The sequence below is a fragment of the Pezoporus occidentalis genome, unplaced genomic scaffold (assembly GCF_034315485.1).
Source record: "Pezoporus occidentalis ecotype Australia unplaced genomic scaffold, CSIRO_AGI_Poc_V1 ctg21, whole genome shotgun sequence".
NCBI lineage: Eukaryota > Metazoa > Chordata > Aves > Psittaciformes > Psittacidae > Pezoporus > Pezoporus occidentalis.
In genome coordinates, this window is record NW_026913964.1 from 2,004,841 (window position 1) to 2,030,789 (window position 25,949).

At 41.0% G+C, this 25,949-nt stretch overlaps 1 protein-coding gene across 7 annotated transcripts in view; it reads right to left on the reverse strand.

The window, feature by feature from the left end:
* Positions 1 to 25,949, reverse strand: part of SMOC1 (SPARC related modular calcium binding 1) — a 138,608-nt gene that overhangs the window by 35,912 nt on the left and 76,747 nt on the right. For 6 of the 7 annotated variants that reach the window (XM_062619183.1, XM_062619182.1, XM_062619181.1 and 3 more), the window contains exons 6-7: positions 15,188 to 15,277; positions 10,091 to 10,171 (exon numbers count right to left, since the gene is read on the reverse strand). In XM_062619183.1, coding sequence (XP_062475167.1) covers positions 10,091 to 10,171; positions 15,188 to 15,277 — 171 coding nt within the window. The remainder of the gene's footprint in view (positions 1 to 10,090; positions 10,172 to 15,187; positions 15,278 to 25,949) is intronic. The other variant, XM_062619179.1, reaches the window with a different exon arrangement.

Below are 25,949 nucleotides of genomic sequence, written 5' to 3' on the forward strand. Positions count from 1 at the left end.
CACAAAACAGTCTGCAACTTCATGATTTTGCAAACAACAATAAAAAAAGTCAAACCAGGTAAAACTCGCTGTGGGATGTAGTGACAAGGGCCTCACATAAGAAAGAGGCACTAAGGACTGGTGAGCCTTTAAATCAGGCCTGCATCCAGCTCTGGGCACTGCACTTTGAGGGAGAGGTGGACCATTTGGCAAGAGTGCAGGAGAGAGCAAAGGGAACAGGCAGAGGTCTAAGAAATATGATCTATGAGAAAAGGCTGAAAGAATTCCATTTGTTTAGTCTAGGGATGACATTCAGTCTTCTGAGACGTAAAAGCTGTTATATAAAAAAAGATGGTCATAGATCATTTCTTTTCCTCCCCATGGGTAGTTCAAGTAGCAGTCAGCTTACTTGCAGAAAAGAGATTCAGGTTTGATATAAGAAAAACCCCTGGTGATTATCTCTTCACTCATTGGAAGAGGCAGTGGGATCCCTGTTGCTGCATTAGGAACAGGTTACACACATAACTGGACATGACCCTGAGTTAAAACAGGGAGGAAAAAAACAACTCCACGACCTCTTCAGGTCTTTTCCACCCTCCTCACATAAGACTGAGAAGCTCCAGTAGATCAGCAGATGACTGAGACAACCTCTTTGCAAACCCAGCCTAAAATCTTGAAGAGATATGATCTAGTTTAAGTATCCAGAATTTAGGGTCTGATCTTCCTAATGCACCTGGCTTCCACAGTCTGTAAGACAGCTGTAGCTGTGCAGTACCTTCATAACAACAGTCTCCTCAGTCTGAGCAGAGACAGTTTGGCATCAAAATGCAGACCTCTTCATTTCTTTATATCAGGATAGTTCCTTAGACACCGCCCTTGTGATTTTGAGAGAAATATACCCAGATTCTGCAGTTTTCATTCCCTAACTCCTCTTTTCCATTTCCATAGTTTCTAAGTGCTGTTAGCTTGTGGCACATCTAGCTTTGAGATAAGCCACCTGTTTTTGAATGCATTCATTCATTTTTCCCTATACTCTTTTCCCACTGCACACTTGCCACACTGAGGAATGCTATTCAATCAAATGAGAAGCCATAGGTATTTCCACTGGAGCCTTAACATTATTGGGAAACTATTTTCACTTGCACACCTGCTTTTAATAGTGCTTGGAAAAACCAGCACAGCAATTGTTGGAGAACTTGCCTACCTCTGACAGCTGGAGTATATGGGCACACTATTTTTACAGTATTTAAGGGCATAATTACAGGGCACTAAATAGAAAGCTTTTGAAAACTGTGACAGGCAGGTAGAAAGTATTTCAGACTGGTCTTCCTAAGTACAGTAACATTCTTTTCTTATGCTACTGCTGGTGAGCAAAAGGGGGGAAGAGAGACAGGTTTATAGTGTGACGAGTCTTTGCGTGTAATGACAGATCAGCTTTTTCCTGTAGTATTTAGTACTTTATGAGGAGGCAGAGGGAACTGCCTCCAACAGGAGTTCTAGCACTCACACTTGGACATCTAGCTTGAGCCAGCTGTCTCGGGGCAAAACATGCTTCATCTTTGGAAGTTCAGTTTTGTAACATATGGGATTCAGACATCATCCATGAGACAGAGAAACGGCTTCCACTTCATCAGTGTTATGAGACACAGGTTAGCCCTTTTCCATGCAAGAGAAGGACAACAGAGGGATACTAGCTGAGATTAATGTTCTTCCCAGTAGGATTCTTCTGAATTGCAGGCTTACACAGGCTACAGTCCTTCCAGCTATGGGACCCCATGCATTCTGGGGGGGCCCAGCTCCATGAGAGAAGCTGCAGCTTTGTGTTATCAGAGCCTGTTCAATGAGCTTAAGCTGAAAGGGGAGATTGATGAGATGAGCAGGATCACAGACCTCCCTGCATTAATATAACTAGTGAAACCAGAGACACACCATTCACGCAGAGTGGGGGCAGCCAGCTTAATACATCCTCCTCCCTTAGGTGTTCCTCCCTCAAGTGACTGAATGCTTCCTTGCGTTTTAAACATACTCCCACCTCTTTGCCTGGCTCTGAAGGTGGGCTCTCTGCCCAGCCTTCTTTCCTGGCTCTTCAGAGACAATCTTTGGGACCTTCTACCAAGAGATCTTTCTACCTGCTTACACACATTTTCAACAGCCTGAAAAGCATGAAGTTAAGACATCCAACTCACTGTTTCCCCTTGACAACTTTCTTATTTTGGTGGTCTGGCAAAATGCAAAAATGCAGTGACTATGAAGTGAAATGGAAAATGAGGATGGCAGATTTTACCCATGCTCCCTCCAAATATACATAGGACTCTTACAACACAGATCAAGGGTCTGTTGACATCAGTTTTAAAGTAAAGAGAACACAGCATACAAAGAGGTTATAACAAGGCAGGTGCTGGTCTCTTTTCCAAAGTAACAAGTGGTAGGATGAGAGGAATGTCCTTGGGTTATTTAGCCTGGAGAAAAGGAGGCTCAGAGGAGACCTTAGTGCTCTGTACTGCTACCTGAAAGGAGGCTGTAGCAAGGCAGGTGCTGGTCTCTTCTCCCGGGTAACAAGTAATAGGATGAGGGGAAATGGCCTCAAGTTGCACCAGGGGAGGTTTAGACTGGATATTAGGAAGAATTTCTTCACCAAAAGTATTGCCAAGCATTGGAACAGGCTGCCCTGGGAAGTGGTGGAGTCACCATCCCTGGAGGTATTTAAAAGATATGTAGATATGGTGCTTAGGGACATGGTTTAGTGGTGGACTTGTCAGCATTAGATTAATGGTTGTACTCAATGACCTTAAGGGTCTTTTCCAAGCTAAATGATTATATGACTTTTTCCTCAAATGTCCCATGCTGCTACTCCAAAAGCCCTACTGATATTCCTGCAGGGTCTCACACATTTCCCTCCTTATCATCTATTCATTCCATCTCCAAAAGTCGCAAAAGCAGAGAAGCTCTTCACTGTAAGCGTGGTACCAGAAGGAAGCCTTCATGGGATGGGGAGGGTTTTTCAGCTGTTCTGGAATGCAGCTCTGCTCCCTCACAGGGGGTTTGGTTTCAGAAGAAGCCTAGGTCTAAACCTCCTAGAGGGAATCTAGGAGTGCAGATCAGCTCCTTCTTATATTTGTGTCACTTTGTCACTTTAGAAATGTTATAATCTTGCTTGTGCGGTTGACAGGAACACTTCAAGAGAAGCAGGAAGGTGAATCAATACATGTAGTCCAGCTGCAGGCATCAATGTGTGTTCAAATAGACGTCTGAAGTGCAGATCCACATACAAGCCTGCGCTGAATGCTGCTATTACAGCAAGGAGCACTTTGCAGCTAAGGAGTAACTTCAGCAAACCAATGTAAGCCCTCCAATATGAACCAGCTTCTGCTAAAAAGCAAACAAACTCAATGTTGAACTCTCCACTCTCATTTGTACCTATATGTCCAGGTAATGTCTGGTGCTGGAGCTTATTTCTTTTCCATTCCCTTCTGAATCGGTGGTGGTTTTAAATGCAGTGTTGTTTTTTCCCTCCTTCTACCCCAGCTGCTTCTATCTTTGCCCCACTCCTACTGCTCCCTGTCCACTTGCTTTAACTGGCAGCTGCAGAGCAGCAGTTATGGCTCTATGTCTAGAGTAATTTGTTTTCTTTCTTTGGGGGATAAGGAGGGGGGAGTGACTGAATTCTTTGGGAATGATTTATCACACAGCACTCAGGGAGAACTTCATTTATTTGCCTAGCTGCATACGTTTAACACCTATGGTTGCATGCCGATTATTATACAATGTTATTTTTCCCACTTGTATACTTTGCACCCTTTCATAGAGCAGATTAACTGGTCCCCAGTGGCATGTTATTTATGACTTTGTTTGCTGGCTGTCTAGGAAGAGTCCTGGTCCTAGATCCTTCCACTCTCCCTGCTTTTGCTCTCTCTTCTTCGCCACACCTGTTACACTGAGACTGTGGGAGAATCACACTTGGTCAGCCCATATATCATACCTTCTAAGAACTTCAAGGAAAGAGGAACAGACAGAGGCCTCCCAAGCAGCAGGCAAGACAGGAAAGGGTGATTGAACCAGAGATGGAGCCAGAGGGAAAGGAGGGATAGATAGAAAGTAAGGGAGAAACATCACATTTTAGCTTGCAAGGAAGCAGGAATTCAGCAGAGAAAAGCATAGAGATTTGCTGTGAAAATGTAATGGAATTAGTAAATTTTCATATCATACTCAACAGGGGCTTCTCTTGAGGTTGCTTCACTTGAGATCAAGCCAGAGCCTAAATTAAAATTAATTCAAAACCAAACAAACTCTCACAAAAAGAACGCGTGGAAGAATTAATACAAGGGTCTTAAGATAAATAATTTTGGCAGGTGGGACAGTAAAGCAACAGATTTTAGCCCAATAGTTTTGACAGGTCACAGGAGCACTATGTTAGGATGCACTGACTCAAGATGCAGGACAAAAGCCAAGAAGGACACATTAATATAGGATAGTAGAAAAGTAGAAAAGGGAAAAGTTTTCTGACTCATCGGTGCCCTCCCACAGACTCTTGTTCTTGACATCATCACTGATGCATCTTTTTTCCATCTTCAGCTATGGGGAAGTTCAAAAGCCACTACTCTGAGGTCTTATGCCCAGAGGATACCGAAGCACCAAAATGTTCACCAAGGAGAACTGCAGTAGGATTAGGATGTCATTCCCAGGCACCAAAATTCTACAGTTACAATGCTACTGTAAAATCTTATTCAGATGTCACAAAGCACAGTTGTGCCTGGCTGCCTCCCCTTCTCAACTTGCTTTTCTGCTCAAGCAGGATCAACTTGTGCTTCCACCCATCTCTTCCACTTGGTGTCCTAACACTAATTAGCCACAGATTTTGGGGAAGAGCCTACAGTAGACATTTGGACATTAACCTTAACACAACTGGCATGGAGAGACAGCCAGTCAGCTTGGAACAAACACAATTACTTTAGACAGAAAGCAGGAAAAAAGTAGCAGGAGAAACAGAAGCCCATGGTATCACATGTCTTTAAACGAGCTGGGGAATGCTGTATGCCAACAGTAGGACAAGACAGCTAAGGCTGAGAAGATGGGATACAGGTGAGAAACTGCCCCCATGTTTCCAAGGCACAATTAAATTTGCTCTGACTCCAAATAACTACACATTTAACACAAATGGGTACACTGTCTCCCCACTCTGGAGAACAATATAGGTATTCAAGCTCCTTGTGGGTTAGTCTTCACTACTAAAAAGGAAAAGTCCAAATAACAAATCAAACTTTTGTCTAACCTTAGCTATTTTTGGTAGAAAAGTAGCAAAAGTATCACACCAAAATTGCCATATTCCTTTTTAAGGGCAAATCAGCTGCCCCTGCCCTGTTACATGTTGGTTGGTCTCACCTGACTATCTGACTCAGTAGTAACTGAGGGGTTTCTTGCCATAAAACTTAGGGAAAGAACACAGACAAACCAGAGAAGCCAGGTCCTGGTAGTACTCTTGATCTAATCACATCCCACCTCACTGTGCAGATCTCTGGAGACAAACTGCACCCAAGAGTACATAGACCTCTTCTGGGGTGGATGGCAGGGTGTGCTTCTGCTTCTTGCAAAAGTATATACAGACATGGAGCTTTCAAGCTCTTTCTCCCTTTGACAATCCCTACCTAAAGTTTGGGCACCAAACAAATTAAATTAACAAAAAGAAATATGAATTTACCACCATTCTTGTTCTCAAAGCTCATGTACCGTCATACTCTGTCCACTAAGAGCTCCTGACAGCAGAAAGCTCTATCACCAGAAAGCTATCATGAGATGCATGCATGATGCTTGGGTACCAGAGCTGAACAGAATAGGCCACATGGAGTTGGACCTCATTCAACAAGCAAGATTTTGAAATAAACAGCTATGGGATTTTTTATTTATTTTTTTTTTTAATTAAGCACACACAAACCTGTCTTCAGCTGCTAATGCTAACGTATTACTCATTTTCCCTTTCAAATAACGTCATGTTCAAAACCCTAGTGACTGCAGAATGCTTACTTGAGGCTGCTACTGCTGGTTTCTCTAGAGCTGTTTATTTTTCCATGCATGAGCTCATTACATCACTCTGTGGTTTTCTTAAAGGTTGTCAGGGTAAGCTGGATACAGGCTGGAATCTCTTGCTAACTAAAACAAATCACTAAGTAGCACAAATGGATTTGGAGATAACCCAACTCTGGAAATGAGGAACAACCACAGATTCCTCAGTGGAGAGGGGATGCTCCCAAACAGGCAATCATTAGATTTATTTTATTGGAAGGGGGATACTTTATCAGGTATTTCCCTAGATTAAGAGCTGTAAAAAAGTAATCATTCAGGCTGTTGCAGGCTGGAATAGGCTGGGGAGAGGAGGTAGGAAAGTAGGAAGCTGAAAGAGTAAAAGCAGAATAAGACAACAGTTCCCAGCAATGTTGATTAGAGAATGGCCACTGTGAAGGTCCCATCTCTATCACCTCCTGCTCTGGCAGTGTTAAAAATAATTCACACATTACAGAGGGCAGTGCTAAATAACAGCCTTAGTTTGGGGTATCCACGTGTGTGCACACATGGGTATGCATGTTTGGGGAAGGTGAAAATCAATTCAAAACAAACAACAAAAAAGCTCCTGTCAAAAAATATTGTGTTGATCTAGACCTTTCACTTGCCCCAGAAAGAAAAACTGACTTTGGGGCTAAAGGCAGATGACTTACTTTGTAAGTGTAGAAAAACAATCACTTCTCAGCTGCTCAACAGTTCAGATGTTAGAGCACGTTCGTATTTTGGTTCCTGCCTCTGACTGAGAAGATTTGAACCTGCATCTCACCCTAATGAGAAAGGGATCTAGTTGTCACTTCATTTTTTAAGGTGGGCTGGTGAACAGCACTAGCAATCCCTCCCAGCAATGCTGCTTTACTTAGCATAGAAAAATTCACTGGCAGAATGCCTGGAGAAATATAGATCCTCAGTCAAATGCTCTAATCACCAGGCTACAGTCATTCTGCTTTTCCTGATCCCCAGGCTTAATTAGCATTTACACATGCCAAGCAAAACATACACACTCCAAAAGTGAGGACTGTTTAGGAGAACCTGTTCTATTTGTTAATACTACACGGAATGTGGAACACTCAGATTTCAAATGCAGCTCCTTGGGCTCCAGGCTGCATATGTACCATGGAGTACCACCAGCTCTGAAATGGTCAGCTACCTGACTAACACTGACTAGAGACAATGGCAGCAAATTACAGAGCCTATTTATATTCATATAGCAATTCTTAAATTCTCTTCGTGATTGATATAGTGATGATGCTAGCTTTCCAAGACATCCAGTGTCTGTGCTAATTAGAGAGCAGGACATGCCCTCTGACAGCAGTATCTGCTGAACTTCACTGCAAAGGACAGGGCTATTTAACCACTGCAGCGAGGAGAGAGATCAGGGTTAAGTGTTACAGTATACAAACTCCAAGGAATAGGGCAGGCTTTCAAGAACTCAAGACTAATGAAAAAGAACACAAATAAAAGAAGAGTTAGGCTGGATATTGCAAAAAGAAAAATCCTGGGATTAAGTTCAAACAGCAGAGCAGCTTTCTGTAGGAAGATGTGAAATCTTTATTGCCTAAGGCATTTATGCTACACTAGAAAATGCTGCTCTTCATACAGCACATTCACTAGCCCTAAAGCAGTAGATTAGATGATCCACTAGATCTTTTCTCTTCTCTAATTACAGTCATCCCAACTAAATTGTTGCAAGAGGATACCAGGCTGTATCTACCTCAAGACAGTAAGTGCAAGCTCAGAGTGACAATGTAGCTGAGGGAATACCAAACTCAAATATCCAATCTTGTGCTTTTAAAACTTACTTTAACCCTTGAAAAATAAACGAAAAATCAGAAATGTGCTGAGCATTAATATTTCAAGCTGACAACAGCCAAAAGCAATTAAAAACATCCCCTAATTTTGCATGCCCGTTTCATGACAGCTCTTTCATCATCTTCAGCCAAGACAGATTTGAAGACATTTGAAGAACCCAATTCTAAATTATACTCATTCTCCCAACTCTTTATTGTTCAGTCTCACCCGCCCTATGTATATGACAAGGGATAAAAGGAATGAGAGACACCAAAGAAGGGTGTACTAGGCTTCACTGGTTGAAAGAAACAGACTAAAGCAGTCCACACCTAATATCAGGTGAACCATAGCCCTAGACAGCACTTCTTGATATCAGTAATTTGGTGTAAAAAAAAAGAAATGGCTGTTTATTTGTAAGGCCTAATGTGGAAACTGGGGGATACAATTTGCAACCCAGTCTCCTAATGAGATCACGCAGCAAATGAGTGTCTGTCACGGCAGTCAGTAAGGCCGGCCACACATCTCCTTTGAGATTACCGTAGAAACCACCTCATAGGAACTCCTGAATCTTCCAGAAGATCATTTCTTTTCGATTTGTAGCATACACCCATAACAACCTTGATGGAATATCAGAACTAATTGGAAAAAAAAAAAAAAAAAAGTGGACAAAAGTAAACTCAGAAAAGGAACTCTTCAATAAACAAAATACCTGGCTTACATCAGGCAGCTTCATGACTAAACACCTGAACTAACCAACTGACTTTACAATGTGAAAGCCAGCCTGCTTTGGTACTGTCAAGCCAAGAAAGGGTGGGAGGCAGGCTCGCAAGCAAAAGACCCTCCTGCTCCCAAGTCCCTTTCCAGCTTCCTAGAGCCCAAATCTAGGAACTCTTCCTTCCATCGCAGCTACCAGGTTTGCTGCATCAGAAAGAATGGTCTCCAAGATAGGTAGGACCCATTACATAAGATTTTAATATTAAACCATCACCTTCAATTGCACTATTGTCCCAGCAGCTTACAAAACATAAGCTGCATTTACTCTACCGTGAAATACATCCTTAAAGAAGAATGCTGATACACCTACAGTTTCTACATGGACCACCCTGCTACAAAAAATGTCAGGAAGTGAGGCAACAGAAGACTGTTGCTAAAACTGGGGTCTGGCCAATGATGGATGTGCTTCTGTGAAGAGCAATTCTACACTCTGCAGCAAAATATTCTCACCTAACCTAGCACTGATTTCACCCTGCAGTTGGGAAGGTTAAGGGTACTGCTGAGCACTATGAATGCTCTCTGGCTAATCCAGACATATCAGGTGCTGAAGTACTTCAAGCTATCCCAATTTATCTGTCTGGGGACTGGAGTTATTCCCAACTGCTGCTCTAGGCATATATTATTTCATAAAATATATGCAATAGTAGCAGCTCCTATTTAAACCTTAAAAGTAAACCCATGGCTTAAGGCAATTTTCTTCTTTTGATATTCCATCTACCTTTTTTCTTTCCCCCACTTCAGTTAAAATATATCAGATAGAAACCATCCTCATCAAGAATCCCTAACTTCCCTCTTCAGATTATTCCAGTTTCTAGTGATTTCAGTGACTCCACGCAGTTTCACCCTCATCTCCAACCTCAAGCTTTACATCTCACCTTCACATCTTCCTGCTGCCCCTGTTCCCACACATGGTCATGAATTTTTATTTGATGTTTTTTTTATGCTTGGGTCTTCCCTTACCCACCCTATTACCCATGAAAATAATTTCAGCATTTACTTAGATCCAAACATAAATAACCTACTTGCAGTTGTGAAATAATCCAATCTTTTCTCCAGCAAAAAATATAACCCGCACAGAAGAATCTTGAAATTGCTAGAAAAGAAGCCCCTCTCTGTAATTTCTCAACTGCTCAGACTAAAACCACAGCTCAAAATTCAGAGCTAAATGCATCAGTTCGTACATCCATGAAAGACTGCTGAACAAACAGAATAAAGATGACAGCTGGCTGGGATGAATCAACAGATGAAGAAATCAGAGGTTCCCCCGATAGGGTTTGGGGAAACACAAACATCTCTCATTACACATCGACTGTGGCCTTCTGGACACAAAAAAGGACACTATCTGAAATTCTCTTACAGCCTGCACTTCAAACCCTGCAACACTGAAAAGCAGCAGGACAGGTACAATGAAAGAAGAGTGAAACAAGACAAGACTGTGAGGGACTGCAGCCTAGTTGAAAGAATTTTATTTTTTTTTTCTTCATTAGACCATTACCTGAATTCCTTATATTGGAGCTGTTCAATTTGGAATCTTTGATGACCAAGTGCTTAATCCAAAGGGTGGGTGCTGTGATTTCTGAAAGAGAAAAAATAACAGCCTTAAAAAACCTACAGCAACTAGTAAATATACGTGGTTGTTACTCATAGAACGGTTTGGGTTGGAAGGGACCTTAAAGCTCATCTAGTTCCAACCCCCTGCCATGAGCAGAGACACTTTCCACTAGACCAGGTTGCTCAAAGCCCCATCCAACCTGGCCTCAAACACTGCCAGGGATGGGGCATCCACAGCTTCTCTGAGCAATCTGTGCCAGTGCCTCACCACCTTTGCAGTAAAGGATTTCTTCCTTATATCTAATCTAAATCTACACTCTTTCAGTTTAATGCCATTACCCCTTGTCCTGTCACTACCTGCCCTTGTAAAAACTCCCTCCTTACCTTTCCTATAGGCCCCCTTTAGGTACCATAAGGCTGCTCTATGGTCTCCCTGACGCCTTCTCTTTTCAAGGCTGAACAACACAAACTCAGCCTCTCTTCAAAGAAGACAAGATGCTTGCTACAATCATGCCTTAACTGATCCATCATCTTCATAGAGATTGGCTTATTCCCTAGTGAGGTCTTCCACCTCTTACGAAGCAACATTTGTTAGTCTTCTACAAGGTTATCTCATTATCTTCCCATTCCAGACAGTACCTCCCCTCCACCCCCCACCTCTTAAGTTCTCAAGTCTAAGGCCTTTCCCCTGAAGTCTTACAGATCTCAAAGGTTATATTGTGTGCTATAGTATATATTGGTTTTCAGTATATACTGATTTAAAAAGTCAATTGAGACCTTAAATATAACCTTAACAGCACAAGAAGAGCTGACCACAGTCAGTTCCCTAAAACAAGCAAGAACAAAATCTGAAGTAATAGGCAGAGAAATTAAGATATTTCTGGAAAGACATGAAAGGAAGTCTGTTAAAAAAACAAGTTCTGGTTAGAAAAGTGTATCTGATGCACTACAACCACGATATCCAAACATATATTTGTGGAAAAAAAGTGCTTAGAGCACCTCCTCTGAAGTGTTACAATCTACTTCAAAACACAGAACCTGCCCTAAGCTGCAGAAATGACACCAAATCAGCATTTGATTAGAACTGAACAAAGCAGTACTCAACACATGGGCTAGAGCTCCTAAAGGAAAGGTTTTCCTAAAGAAAGACATTTTCAGAACTGGTATCTTCCGAAACTTTTTCAGTTTCCACAAGAGCATGCCTTAAATACTAGGTCCTGCAGTTTGCCTTAAGTCCCTCTAAGAAGTTTTTACAAGGCTTTTCCGGCTCCTTTGTGACATTTACATGGATCTGATCTGCCAAGGAAAAGCTAGCTGACTACAAGAGAAACTGATTATACATTACAAAAGCATGAAGGAAAGTGAAAGGGAATTTTTCCTTCCTAAATGTTTTCAGCTACATTCATTATAGACATTATTGAAATCATGTTCAGGGCATTTTTTCATATGGAAGTATAGGTTTGACATTGATATTCCAGCAGTAGTAAAAGCTTGCTTAACAAAGACTGCCTTATCTGAAGGTTCCACTACACTATTTTATCATCACTTAGTCATGATGCGCTCCTATAAATATATATACCTATATACTTTGAGCCTTTTGAGGGAAGATCTATGTCAAATTAAACACTGGGTGAGAGGTAGAAAGGGGAGAAGCACAGAAGTAGAAAAAGTACATAAACCAAAAATGCAAGATCAAACCTCCTAAGTCTGGGGTGAAACTTAGCTCTGACTCTGCACTATATGGACTGGTTATGTCTACAGTGGAAAAAGGAGGGACAACCAAAGTCAAAGAGGCCAAAGAATTTTTGGAATACAGGTAAGCAACATAGACTCCTCTGAGCAACAGATCTGTGGAAAGAGTAGATTCCCACTGAGTTAAAAGGTAAAGTTTAGAAAAAAGGAAGATATTTGAAGTTATTCTTTAGGAAACAAAAAACAACTTACAGATTGAAACTAAATGGAGGGTGTATGAAAAGAAAACAAAGCCTAGAAGTGCAGAAGGGAATGGAACTTTTTTAATTCAAAACTATAGCAAGGACCATTAATAAAATACTGCAAAGAAAAATCTTGTCTTAAGAGGAGATTCACTACAAACATCACCAAGATCTGCATTGTAATGAAGTGAAATAATTTTTAAAGAGATGGCTGCTTTATGATTCAAGCCTTGGACAGGAGAGTTTAAATTATCTGATATACATTATCTCTGGCACTGCTCTGTTATGCCTTCAGGGAGGATGGTAGGGAGTGGGAGGGGAAATTATATCTGAAATGTGAGTTTTCATTACCCTCTAATGTAGGTGAAAACATGAGAAAGGTGAACCTTCACCTTGGAGATGCTGACATCCAAGAGGTATCACATATTTCAGCGGCAGCTGAACGTATGTAATGCTCTTTGAAAAAATTTAGCCCCTTGTGGATTGAAAGTAGACACCCAAAAATGAAGCACGAAAAGAAATTCCACATTTTTATTGTCCATTCAAGTTCCTACCAGCTCCATCCTGGTTGCCTGACTTTGAATGCACAGGTTTTCAGAAGCCCAGCACGTCTCCAGCCCACTGAAATTAAATGGGATTTTGTCTTTAACTCCTTTGAACGTCTATACACCTGACATGTGGATGGACAACTGTTTCGTCCTTTTATGCCATGTGATGCGTCAGACACCAAGTACAAGCCATTCCTCAGGAAGACCTACCCAAGACACTGGGAGAGTATGCTACTGAAGTGCCGTGACATGTTTACTCAGATAGAATGAAGCGATTCTTTCAGGATGACACCCTGAAGCATCCAGTCCAACCTTCTGCTCCAGACAGGGTCAGCTATAAGAACAGACCAGGTTGCTCATGCCTTTAACTGGCACGGAAAGGAAGACAGAGTTTCACCTCTTCGGACAATCTGTTCCACTGCCTTCTTGTTCTCATGGTGACTAAGTTTTTCCTTATATCCTGTCCAACCATTTTGTTTCAATTTATGACTGTTGTCTCACATCGCACATTCCTGTGAAAATCCCCACTCCCTCTTCTTAATAAACTTCTCTGTAGATATTGGAAGGCTGCTATTAGGCCACTTTTAAGTCTTCCCCAGGCTATACACTTATGCTGTTCCTGATGTACCCACTTTAAGTCACTATTGAGGACAGTATGCTTAAAGGTAGTAGATTACACAAACTTTTGTTCAGACCCAGAATGGATTTTGTTGTGCTTATAGCTACAACCAACACTGAAAACTAGTGAGTCCTATTTAACTAACAGGGATGACAAAAATACAGAGTGACAAACTTAGCAGAGGTTATTCATTGGTGCATAGCTTAATCTGCCTGTCAAATTCTCTTCTCCCAAGTCATGAGGGACACTGCTAAAACAACAGGAAGCCATTGCATTAGTCATTCTCTCTAGAAGTCTAGGAGATAAGGTCTTGCATAATATATTGCAAGATTTGTGAGAGGCAATCTTTCATCATACAGTTCAAGTCCATTTATCAGACTTGATTCCATTTACAAATCAATGCAAAGCTTTTTCATTGAAAATGTTTTTCACAGAAGATGACTTCTTTTCTGACTCTGCCTGTCACCAGAAGGGCCAGATAAGATCTGTTCACGGCACCGTTTCTCAAGAACTTTGCCCAGTTCTATGTGAATGACCAAAATGTAAAGTCTCTCCTAAGAGGGAGCTTGCAAACAGGCTGTATTAACCAGATCAGCTCACTCCTGTGTTCTACTGGTGCATTCTTTCCTTTGAATATCTATGGGCACCCTCTCAGGGGAAAACTTAAAGACCAGAAATTTGTGATTACAAACAGCAATTTAATACAACATCAGCTTGCTGCCAGGAGGAACTGTCTTTTGATATAAACAAGAGATAGCATGGCTTCAGTCTCCTTTGTTTATTTTAAAATGCTTTTTGCTGTGAGGGCTTTGCTTTGTTTCTCAAAGCTCACAAGAAGATTCTTACAAACCTACAGTCACTAAATGGAAGTGACAGGACTACAGCATCTTCCCATTAAATAAGCTTATTTTAGCAATAACCCCCGCCCACCCCATCACCTGTTTTTACAAGAAAGCAAGAGTAGGCAGCAGCACCACCTACTCTTGCTCAGTAGTCCCCATTTCTGACTTTGATCCAGTTTAAAAAAAGTTTCAAATACAACAGTCAGGTATGAAAAGTCATAGGTTTTCCTTCATTGCCTTCTGGTCCACAGATTCAGGTGGGTCACAAAGTGGTTCAAGCTGCAGCCCATAGCTTGACCATAATGGTTGTGGATTTAAAGATGTAGAAAACTTGCACTACTTCTAAGTAATATGCAAGGCATAAGCAGCCCATTCACTACCCAAGGACCACTACCCCCACTGGTATTTATTTTTGTATGTACAAAAGCCTCGAGCCCTCTGTGATGACAACCTTTTTATCCTTGTTTCAAGGCTTTCAATGGACTAACATCCAATATTCCTTTTCCAAAGTTATACAATCACAAGATCAGCCCATTTGAGAAGGAAACTGCCTTGGTGGGCTGTGAATTAAGTGGGCCCAAGATACTGACTTCATTTGCTTAAATAGTATGTGCGTCAATAAAAGTAATTGTTAAATAAAGAAACCTCCCAGCAATTTTCTTCCAACTCAGTATTCACAAGCTGTGGTTTAGCACTGCCCTCCCTTTTGTGAAGCTGTAATGCACTGCAGAGGTTATGAAACTCCCAGCACTGGTATCATGAGGGTGGAGAGAGCAAGGGAATATGGACAGTCTAGGAAAGTTGCCATGTCTGACTTGATGAACATTTTTTTTTTTGCTGTGACACCTTTTCCTCCAAGGTTACCTCAGGAATCTCATCAACTGGTGTTATTGTTGGATTCCAGGGAAGAGGGGAGGATGTAAAAGGATTAGGGAAAATGCCTCAGGTCCCAAGGGCACTGTGAAATTTGGATAACTTATGAGATTCACTGGCTTTTCTGCTTTGCAGGATAAAGAAAGCATTTGAGCCATAAATCCTCAGGAAAAGGGAGAGGGAAGTAGCTTTTTTTGTTATTAGTATTTTGAGGGATGTTCTTACCTTCTCCATCAAAAATCGGCTGGGTTTCCATGGTAGGTGTTGGCTTCGAACCGTCATCTGAATTGAGGGTTAAAAAGAATCGAAAAGAAACTACCATTATTGAGGTAAATACTATCTACTCTCCAGTACTGTTGAATGATTGGGATTTGTACATGGCCCGGCCAAGTCCAGAAGAGAGAGAAGACAGACAGAAAGAATACAGTTTATACTAACAGCAGTAACATTTTACATAGCAAGCATGCATCAAGCAATACCCTTGGACTTAGAAGAAGCCCCCCGCTCTTCCTCCCCTCTCCCTCCCCAAACCATTGGTGCTCATAACCTGGCACTTTCCCCTTGTTGCAGTCATCACGCAATCACCTTTTTAGTTTCAGGTCATACATCCTACACAGGTCATTTCCTGAGATAACAGAAGTCTGGAGATTGCTGCCCCACTGTGTATTTCTCCTTATTCTTTTTGTTCAAAAGAAAACCTCTTCTTCTGTAACTTACCTGCGCAGAACCTGGCACCAGCATTCACTGCAGAGCTGTTAGAAAGGGATGGTCAATCGCAAATCTTTTTTCTCACAATGCCTGCATCAAGGCATTCACTAATTGCAATGCTGTGGCAATGTCTTCTAATAGCAAAATCGTGGAAAAAGAACTTTTCTCTCATTCATATGTGAGAGCACTCCACGTCTTCTGACCACAAGTCTTTCATAATTAAAAGTTTAAACCAGAGGAGGATTCCATAGGAACTATAAATCTCAATATTTAGACATGGACCACAGGGAAAAGTGTTTAGTTTACACTCTGTTCGGCTTTGTTCGCCTGTTCATTGTATTATCTACTGCCCCAGCTTGGATTCAGACTGAGCCTAATTTCCTTCACACTCAGAGGGATCTGGATTTCAATCCCTAACTTGGAGCATCTTTACACAGCACTTGAACAGTGGCATAATGTTAAGTGAGGCAAAATTTTTGCCTGGGGGCAAGCTAAGCTGGAAGAAACTGCAAAGGAAGATCTTTGTTACATTGCAAAATTAGAAAATAAAATAGTGGCGGCATGTAAACTAAGATGTGATTAGTCTAGAATTGCCTTTTTTCCCCCTTGTTTGAATACAGTGACTTTTAAAACTTACAGTTTGTTACAACTGCTTTTTGCATATGTTATGGACAAAGGTAACGCTAGACATCAGCAAAGTGGGCAGTAACCTAAAATGCAAAGTTACACAGCAAAAATCAGTTGGAGGGAGGAGTCCATGACAGAAAAGCCGAGCTTCCCACCATCTCCATGGCTATCAGATGCACACAGCAGTCAAAATTTGGAGGAAAGGTGCATAGGCCAGCCCCTCCTAGAGGTAGCAATAACTGCCTTCAGCCTTCCCTTATATTAGTTCCAATTACAAAAGTATGAGACCATTAGAAGGGGGAAAGAAGGGCAGAGATGGAAAACAGAGGCATGTAGACTATTTTATACACACATACCTGCATTTGCAGTTTTATAAAGTGAGAAAAGCCTAAACACCTCTTCCACAGATCATTAATTTTATGCATTTCCACAGCAGGTAATCTAATTCACAGAAAGCAAAAGTGTGCTGGTAATTCAATTTCAACCTCAGAGATCCACTGAAGTAAAGGAGGTTGACAGAAACAAGCAAGACACACTCTGTTGTCATTTTCCCCTCTTCCTCACTGCATTTGAGTTTATGCTTAACTGCAAGGAAACAAACAAAATTTGGAAGAAAAAATACTTACCATTTCCCAGTCAACTCGTGCTCAGAGTTTTCCTGTTACTGGGTATTACCAGTAACATGGATAAGCAGTACTTTTCTTTAAAAGTTAGAACAACTGATTTCTCAGGAAAAAAAAAAAAAAAAAAATCCCCAATTCTGCTTAATTTACAAGAATGAAGATTTTGCCCTTTAAAGAAATCTTTGAATAAAAGCTGTTGGTTTTTTTTTGTTGTTGGTTTGTTTTGGGTTTTTTTTGTCAAAATGGGTTGCTCTGCTTCTGCAAGATCCCAGAAACCACAGCTAAGGCGTGCTGTTTGTTTAGGATGACACTTCACACTGTAACAAAGCAGCGAGCAGTATGTAATCAGCACGGTTGGCTTTACAGATTGAGAAACCAACCCAAAACTGCAAAAGGTACTTATAGAACAACTGGAAAGGTGACTAATTCTGAAGTTACACAAAATAGGAAGAGACCTGGCATAAAAAAATTACCAGTGTGATAATGAGTTTATTCATATTGTTCTGATGAATGCTTCTCCACCAAGTAATTACAGAATTGCTTTTCAGATTTAAAGCAGCAACCCAGAAGCCAACAGTAGAGAAAATTAGAAGTGGATGTAAGCCACAGCACTTTATCCAAACCATTATGTGAAATCTGGCAGAACTTGGAATGCTTCAGGTTCAGGAGGTTTCTTTTAGTCTCGTGTGTGTGCGTGTGTGTGTGTGTGTGTGTGTGTGTGAAGAACAGAGGCAGTAAGCAATTATAATTTGTGAAATACATTTTTCCTAAAGAGAGTCTTATAGCAGTTTTTGTACAAAGTTAGCCATTAAGCTACTGAAGAGTATTAAACAGTGACAGAATAAATGCAGCAAATAGACAAAAATACCAAACTAACCTTTGAACTGAGGGGTCTGTTTAAGATAACCTCAATAAAACAGCTCTGTGAACTACACAATCATTTCTTCACTGGGTTACTAAGGCCAAACTGTCACTAAGTCCACACTGTAGCAGCACCCAGTACAGTATTAAGGGCTTTGCAAATAGAGGGAAGTATAATTACTCCCCTGTTGTTCAAGTTAGTACAGTTCTTTCATCACACATACAAGAAAAAAAAACACAATAGGCAAGAGCCCTGTAATTACACTCACCATATTTCAAAAATCAAAAGGCAGGGATATTTCTGATTATTTTTTTAAAGGTCATGAAATAGTCAAATAAAAGACAAAAATTGCACTTTATTAAGAACACCATGCTCACTTCCCAGCTGCCAGCTTCTTATTCTGAAACTACCAAATCTATTTCTTAATTTGGAGGATTCTCAGTAGGTCTCAGTGTTTCAAAGTAGCTTATGGCAAAAGTTTCACTGCCATTCCCTTTGGGCAGAAGAATAACCCTAATACTTGTCTCCCCTCATTTAATTTTCCCTCTCACTCCATACACCGTTCATCACACTGAACATTTGTTCCACTGGCCTGTTTGCTCCTGGTAAACAAGGAATAACTTATTCCTTAAATAACTATTTTACATACTTGAAAGTTTTGAACAAACAGTTTGTATTCCTTAAAAAAACATTTTAACATAGAACAGAAAACCAAGCTATTTCAGAGACCTGGGGTCTCCTGTAATATTATGAGATGTACAGGATATTGTTACTTTGGAGCCTAAGGTATGAAGTATGCTCATTAGATATAATTTATTCTTTTCTTCAAAAACTATTAAATTCCATGCTTTCAAAAAAGGCATGTAACTGTAATAGTTCTTCATGCAGAGCATGTCACAGAGGGATCAAAGAGGTCAAGTAACTGCTTCTCTAATCCCTCTAGATGGCAATGCCTTCAGATCAGGAACTCACACTGCAGCACCATCAAAGAGAATATCCTTGGTTGCAGAATATTCTCAGAGCCTTGATGAAAAGTGCATTGGCATGCTTCTCTACCATGTTTTACAGCCCATCATGAATATCCACTTTCTTTTTCCAAGACAGCCACTGAATGCAGACAGCATCACCCAACAGAATACCTTGAGAGTATATATACCCAACGGGACATCATTTTAAAGCCAAAAAACTCCTCTCCAGTAATCCTTCCTTTCCCAGGGCACACTCATAAAACTTAAACCGATTTTTCTGTCTCAACTAGTTTTAACTTAAAAATTGCATTTTTATCTTATCACTAGTAAGAGTGAAACAGGCAGGTCCAAACAATGTTCCCTAAGCCATTTTCACATGAAGATACCGTGGCTGTGAACCAGAAGCCCACTTGCACTACTACTGTCAGAGGCAATGTTTTTTGTTGTATTAGCATGACAATAACTCAGAACAGGAACAATTACTCACACATTCAGATCGACTGCTAGTGAGGGCAAGAACTTCCTAATTCACCCACTAGGACTCCCCTCCCATAGTCTTACAGAATATTTAGCAAGCATCCACACCTGGAACGACTATAGCGTATAGTGGGGTTGACAGACAAGGAGATTCAGTTCACGTGGAAGACAACTGTTAAAGTGACTTTTCACTTGAACAACAGGCACCGAGGTCATGAGCAACTTGGAGTTGTCAGGAGAAAAGTAAACTCCCTGACATTGAAAAAGCACAAATTACTATGGAAAAGAATATGAAGTAACTGCCTGCTACTCTGAGTCACTGTTCTTGCCTCAAGCCACCTAAAGGAAGCTGGAGAAAGGGAAAAAGTTACATGATAGAAATAACCTCCCATATCACATATACCCAAGAAAATATATCCACTGCAGAAGTCATCTATATACTTGTATCACCATGTTAACAGACCAAGATGTGTATGTTTTCTAAGCAACCTCAACCTTCAGTACATCACTTTTGTGTTTTCGTTAGAACCCATGAGACACTCTGTAAACATTTATGGAATCATAGAATAGTTAGGGTTGGAAAGGACCTTAAGATCATCTAGTTCCAAACCCCCGGCAAGGGTAGGGACACCTCACACTAAACCATTTCTACCATTTTATAGTGTGCTAGTGCTTATGCACTCAACCATCCAGGACTTGCGTATAATCTAGTCTTTTTTGTAAGCCTACAGCTTGAATATCAATGGTTCCCAGACTTTGAGTCAGCCTGATAGAATAACAAGATGGAAATTATAAGTGCATAGCTCTGCCTTGGGAGGAGGCAACCTTTTTCCAGTGTCAAGTGATTCTTTCACTTGCCATCATCTGGTTTGGGATGAGCCATTACTGAGCATAGCTCAAGCTAAATAGGCAACTTAGAGCACAGACAGCCAGGACAGAGAGTGAATTCTCAACTTGTCCTGTTCTATGCAGCACAGACCAGCTTTAGTGGGTCTGTCAAACCAACAGGAAGGGAGAATAGTTTTCCTAGGCTTGAGCACTCCTTAGGGACTTCAGTCATATGTACACCTTTTTGTGGCTTTAGTAACCACTCAGATGCAGCAAAGACCTGTCAGGTCAACTCAATCTCCCTGTATCTGTGCAGTTCAAATACAATTTTACAACATTGACATTTCTGTGTATTACCCCCAGGCTTGGGGGTATTGTTTAAAGTATAAAAAAAAAAAGACAACAAAACCTGTGCTGCACTACATGGGGTCTTACACAAACATACATGTTTGTTCCAGAAACTTTTATGCACAGACATATATTGCCAACATTAATGGAGAAAGCATTCATGCCAAAAAAAAATTGAAATTCTTACAATCCAGCCAAATCAAGATAATTTCTTGCCAAGCAGCTGAAATTGAAATGCACCAGTGCAGATAGACTTCCCTGCCAGGTTTTCACACCCCTTTCCACAGAACCATAGAATCATTTAGGTTGGAAAAGACCTTTGAGATCATCAAGCCCAACCACGTCTATGCATGGAGATCCCACAGCTGTTAAGGAAAACCCCAACTTTTTAAACCAAATCAGCAAAAACGAGTTTTCACTCTTTATTGCCTTCATTTTAAAAAACAGCAATAATGTGATCCCTTTGGCTATAACAGCCCACAAATACTTGGACATGGATCAAAATACAGAAAAGTTTTGCTTAAAAAGGTGAAAATATGCCCAAGTGCTGAACATGAAAGAGCTCTGTATGGCTTAAGCAGCTCTTAACTGCAAAGGCTGACTTGCGCTGTCACTGCAGTGATTCTTCCCTTCCTACATCAATTATTTTGTACACCATACAGACACAGGCACTGCTTACTTCAACACTGCATTTCAGGCATCACCCAGATAGGATAAGGAGTCTTCCCCCTCTCCTTCAGGAAGGCATTAGTTCCCCCCCTTTCTTCTCACATCTCCCTCGCAGGTGCATCAACATGAAAAAAGCCACTCAGGCCCCAAGTACTTTGTGGTCCAATGTAGTCAGTGCATTTGTATGGCAGCTCAATTCTTTTCCCTGTAAGAAAGCCTATCCCACGCACAGACAGCTGGAAGTAACTCTGACCCCCATGACACAATTCAAAGCCTCCTCTGTTTGGCTTTTTGATTCCTGATTGACACATTCACTGCCAGGCGGAGATAAATGCTGCTGGGAGGATAATGTTGATCTGCTCTGACTATTCTTGTGAAGGACTTTTTCAGAATAATAAACAAAAAACATTGGTGCGCTTAAATGTCTGAATAAAACTGAAGATAGACAGAGAGGGGACCGAGTGCTTTACAGAGGCTGGCAAGTCGATTGAAGAGTTAATTGTCTGGGTGCACAATGAGTTTATTCTGACTGCAAACAAAGAGCTCCCTCTTCCTGGGCCTGGTCCTTCAAAAGCAAATGTGTCAAAAGGGCTCTGAAGCAGCACTCCGTATTAATAGCAATGCTCTAGTCTCTGGGATTCCATGTTTTTAAAACTGTTGAATCCCAAGATTCAGATAGGCTCTCTCTAAAATCCAAAGTCCTCATTTACAGCTTAAGTTCTCCAGATACTTCTACAGCAATTAGCCAAAACAAATCTGCCCTCTAACTTCTCATTTTTTGCAGCTTTCAAACAGCTTCTTTTGAAAAACAGAGGCACAGCAAGATACTACCCTTCAGACACAAAGCTCTTCCCCAAAATGAGATCCAGTTTTATATTATTTCCATTATGTATCATTTAAAAGGAGTCAGTTTAACAAAAAAGTGGCCCTGAAAGTCTCATACTTGGGAAGATACATCTGGACCTGCATTTCAGAACTTGCACTATAATAGGTCAAACCAACACAATGTCCAAACACGCCCCCTGCCTCTGGGAAAGTTCAGATCCAGATTCAGATTTGAACTTTGCAGGTTGAACCAAGCCCTATGGTAATTACCACTTAAATACCTGACTCACTTCTGTAAGTTATGCAAACCTTTCTGGGAAGAACAAAAAAATTCTTCCTAATTCTGCTGCATGGAGGATAATGCAGCTGAAAACTAAACCATTATACTTCAACACTTTGATGGCAAAACTCTTATGGATTTTGGTGCCAGTGCAGACAGACATTCATGTTATTCTAGGAACAAGAAGATTCATCCATGAAGGCTCAGAGAATTAAGCTGGGCTGGTTGCAAGCTTTCTAGTGATGCAAATTTGCTTCAGTACTTTTGAAAAGTTGTTGCTTTAACCCACTCCTAGAAATATAGCATTCCAAAGAATATTTTTCCTCAGGTATGCAGGCATGCTTCCAAGCAGAAGACAAAGCAAAAACCTTAAAATAATTAAATCCAGCATTTAAAGCACTCACCTAATTCAAACTTGAGGCTTGCCCATCGCTCTCCCCTTTCTCAAGCTAAGATCCCAACTACAGTGCTGTCAACTAATCTGGGAGGACAGCAGGGAGCCACAAGTTCATGTGGTCTTTTCTGTTCTAGTGAGCAATAAATGAGGGGTTCAAAACCATGAGACCTGTGAAATAAGATTTCTTGGTTTTCATCCAGTTTCCCTCTAAATTGTGAAGAGCAAACAGCAGTCAACCAATTTTGTAGACTTGGACAAGAAGCAGCAGTATCTCTCAAGCAGCCTGAATAGAGAACTAATTCAGAACAAGGAACCTGCACACTAGAACTTAACTAGAATTTTCAGTTCATTTTGGGGCCAAAGTCTAACACAGAGATCTTCTTTTCTTTCAAAGCAATTTGCCTGTAAGAGATGAGCAGAGAACCACCAGATGATCAGATTTCAGACTGGTTAATAGAGCACTTCTAAGGTCAAATACAATGAAGCCTGGGTGGAGAAGATTCATCATTCTGCATAGGTTTACCTTATGCAGTTTTACAGTTTTCAGACTCACAGCCAAATTCCTACATAAAAAGCAAAACAGGTCTCTTCAAAGATTTCAAAGTAATGGGAAAATAAACACCAAAGGCCAGATTTGAACCTTATCTGCTGAAAAGGAGGAGTGGGTAATAAAGGTCAAGCTAGTTTGAGACCATCTCCAGTTTAAAGTTGCACAAAAAGCTTTATTTTGATCAATATGGAATCTCTCTCGAGCTGTGAAGGCATTGTCCCCCTGCCATCTTCAGAGACTTGCTATTCCCACCCTCCCTCAACACTCCCTGAAGTAGCTTCATTTGTGAAGCTACACCAAAATCATATGGCATCGTATTATTTAGAAATACACACTGCGGTCATCAACCAGAAGAAAAAAAAATTAAAAAGTTAAAAAAAAAAATGAACCTGCTTATCATCTATTCAAAGACTCTTCAGGGAGCTGCTAAGATGCAAGTCATATATACTTTTGTTAATCTACCATTTCCATTGTATCAGATTTGACCATTTCTCCCTTTGAGCTCAGTTCCTCCCCTCCCTCCTCCTTCCCTACGAGGCAAAGTTTTGTAATTCTTTGGAAGAAGGCAGTGTTTTCCTGGTATTGCTGCATCTTTTCTGTCCTGCTGCTGTTCCTGCTGAGATAATAATCAAAAAAGTAATTTCTTAACGACTGTATAAACAATGCAATACTTTTATCTTGAAAAACAGGCATATTCCTGATGCCATGGTGTCAGAACTCATCCTATTTTGTATTGTCCATATACCTCATGAAATCAGCTAGGCAGCAGCAGGGACTAAAATCCCTCTTTGACCTAGAGTGCATTGTTCCCACTGTACAGCTTGCCTAGAAATGCTACATGTAAACGCATGACGTTTACATGTAAACCCGTTTACATCACAGCAGATAATTTCAGAACATAGTATTCTGCAGCACAAACTGCGATCCCATCCTCACCAGCCACGTAAGCACGGTAAAAAAGACTAGTTCAACTGCTTTTGAGGAGTGGGAAGTGGAGCAAAGGACGGAGGTTTGACCAGGTTCTGCTTTGGTCATCTCTTAGGTTTTCAGACAGGATTGCAGCTTGCCTGTCATAGCAGATAGATGTTTCGCAGCTTCTAGCAATCTTCCACATAGCTAAAGACAAGAACCTGCAACCATCACTGAGCATGGCTATTTTCCTTACATACCAGCAGCAATTTCAGTGTCATGAAAAGATCTGCTACAACACCACACTGGAAGGCTATCGGCCTACCTTCAAACCTAAAGAACTAACACAGGCTGCAGAAAGAGGCTCACTACAGAAGCAGTAATTTTTTCATTCAGCTACATACTTACCTGGCCTTCAAAAGTCTACTGTTATTCCCCTACTGATACACACACCCAAGAAGATATGCAGGAATAGCTAAAAGAACCAATGGAACTGAATGGCTTTTGGGACTGGTCATGACCCATAGCAACAAACACTACCTGTTAGCAAAAACCACGTCTATCTGAAGCATGCTGAAGAATTGTGATGTATTTCCCAATGGGCAAAGGTAGCTGGCTGTGGGGATGGCATTCAGTTTCAAAACTGAGTCTCCAAGGCTCATTTTGACCAGCAGACACCTTCATGGGTCAACTGGTGTAGAAAAGACTTGCTATGGTAAATTATATGTCTGTAAATCCAGCACTTTTTCTCTAAACAAAAGGACCAAGGTAATGAAGAGGAGAGGAAGAATGGGAATAACCTTATTCTTCAGGGAGATGAACAGTTGAAAGGAAAATAGCTGTAATAAAAAAGAATTAGACCCTGCATCTATGTAACAGAAGTTGTATCCAAGTGCATATCAATATAGGCTACAACCATATTATTTGTGAAAAAGGTCACGCTAAACCACAGAAGGGATGTCAGGCCATCTTGTCCTAAGAATGGGACACCGTCCATGGTAATAAGGGGAGAAAAGGGAGGTGTGCCAGAAGAGGCAGTGTGGTACATGGCTGCTCCAGACAGTCCTGGCACTACTCTTCACGGGGGAATTGGAGAGCACAGACAGAACACACAAAAACATACCAGTAATAAGGGTTGAGAAAATCACAGTCCCCTTCAGCAAGAGCTGGAGTGCACACTATTTAGGAATGTTGTTAGTTTGTTGTTTGTTGGTTTTCTCCTTTTTTTTTTTCTCCAGAGCAGAAACACTTCCAAAGTGCCAGCATTACTTAGCACTGTGGAGTGAGTGATAGATCAAGAGGTTGCTGATAGCCAGCACTAAGAAAGTTTAAAAATAGACTGAAGGAGGAAAAGTGGAGGAAGAGAGGCTTACTTTTTTATGGCTTCCTAGACTAGAATAATACATTTCTATCTCACCCTGTAAGCACCAGAAGTATGGTAGATACTGCAGGATTCTAGACCTCAGTATCTTAATTTTGAACTTCTTCCATTTGGTTCACTGCCTTGAGTAACAACTGAAATAAAACAGGAACAAAAAGGTTTCCGCACAAAGAAATATTTCACTTAATATGTGATGTCTCATAGCAAGATTTTAGCACTTGACATTGCCTCAGACTTTGAGAGAAGTTTGCAGAAAGCTCTATAGTGCTGTCAACAGCTGCCTGATCACTGCTGGCAAAAGCAACAACTATCTTATAATTGTTTAGTTTAGCCTCGCTGGTTTGATTTTACCTACTGTATATCACATCATCTTTCAGGAGCCCCTGCTTTGATGTGAAGTATTCTCTGTTCCCCCCAACATACAAATACAAACACACCCTCCTTGACTACCTCTTCTGAGTGGCTTCTCAGAGTCCACAATCAACTCCACCTTGCCACTTACAGGCTGCGTAAGAGGCCAGATACCTGCAGCTGC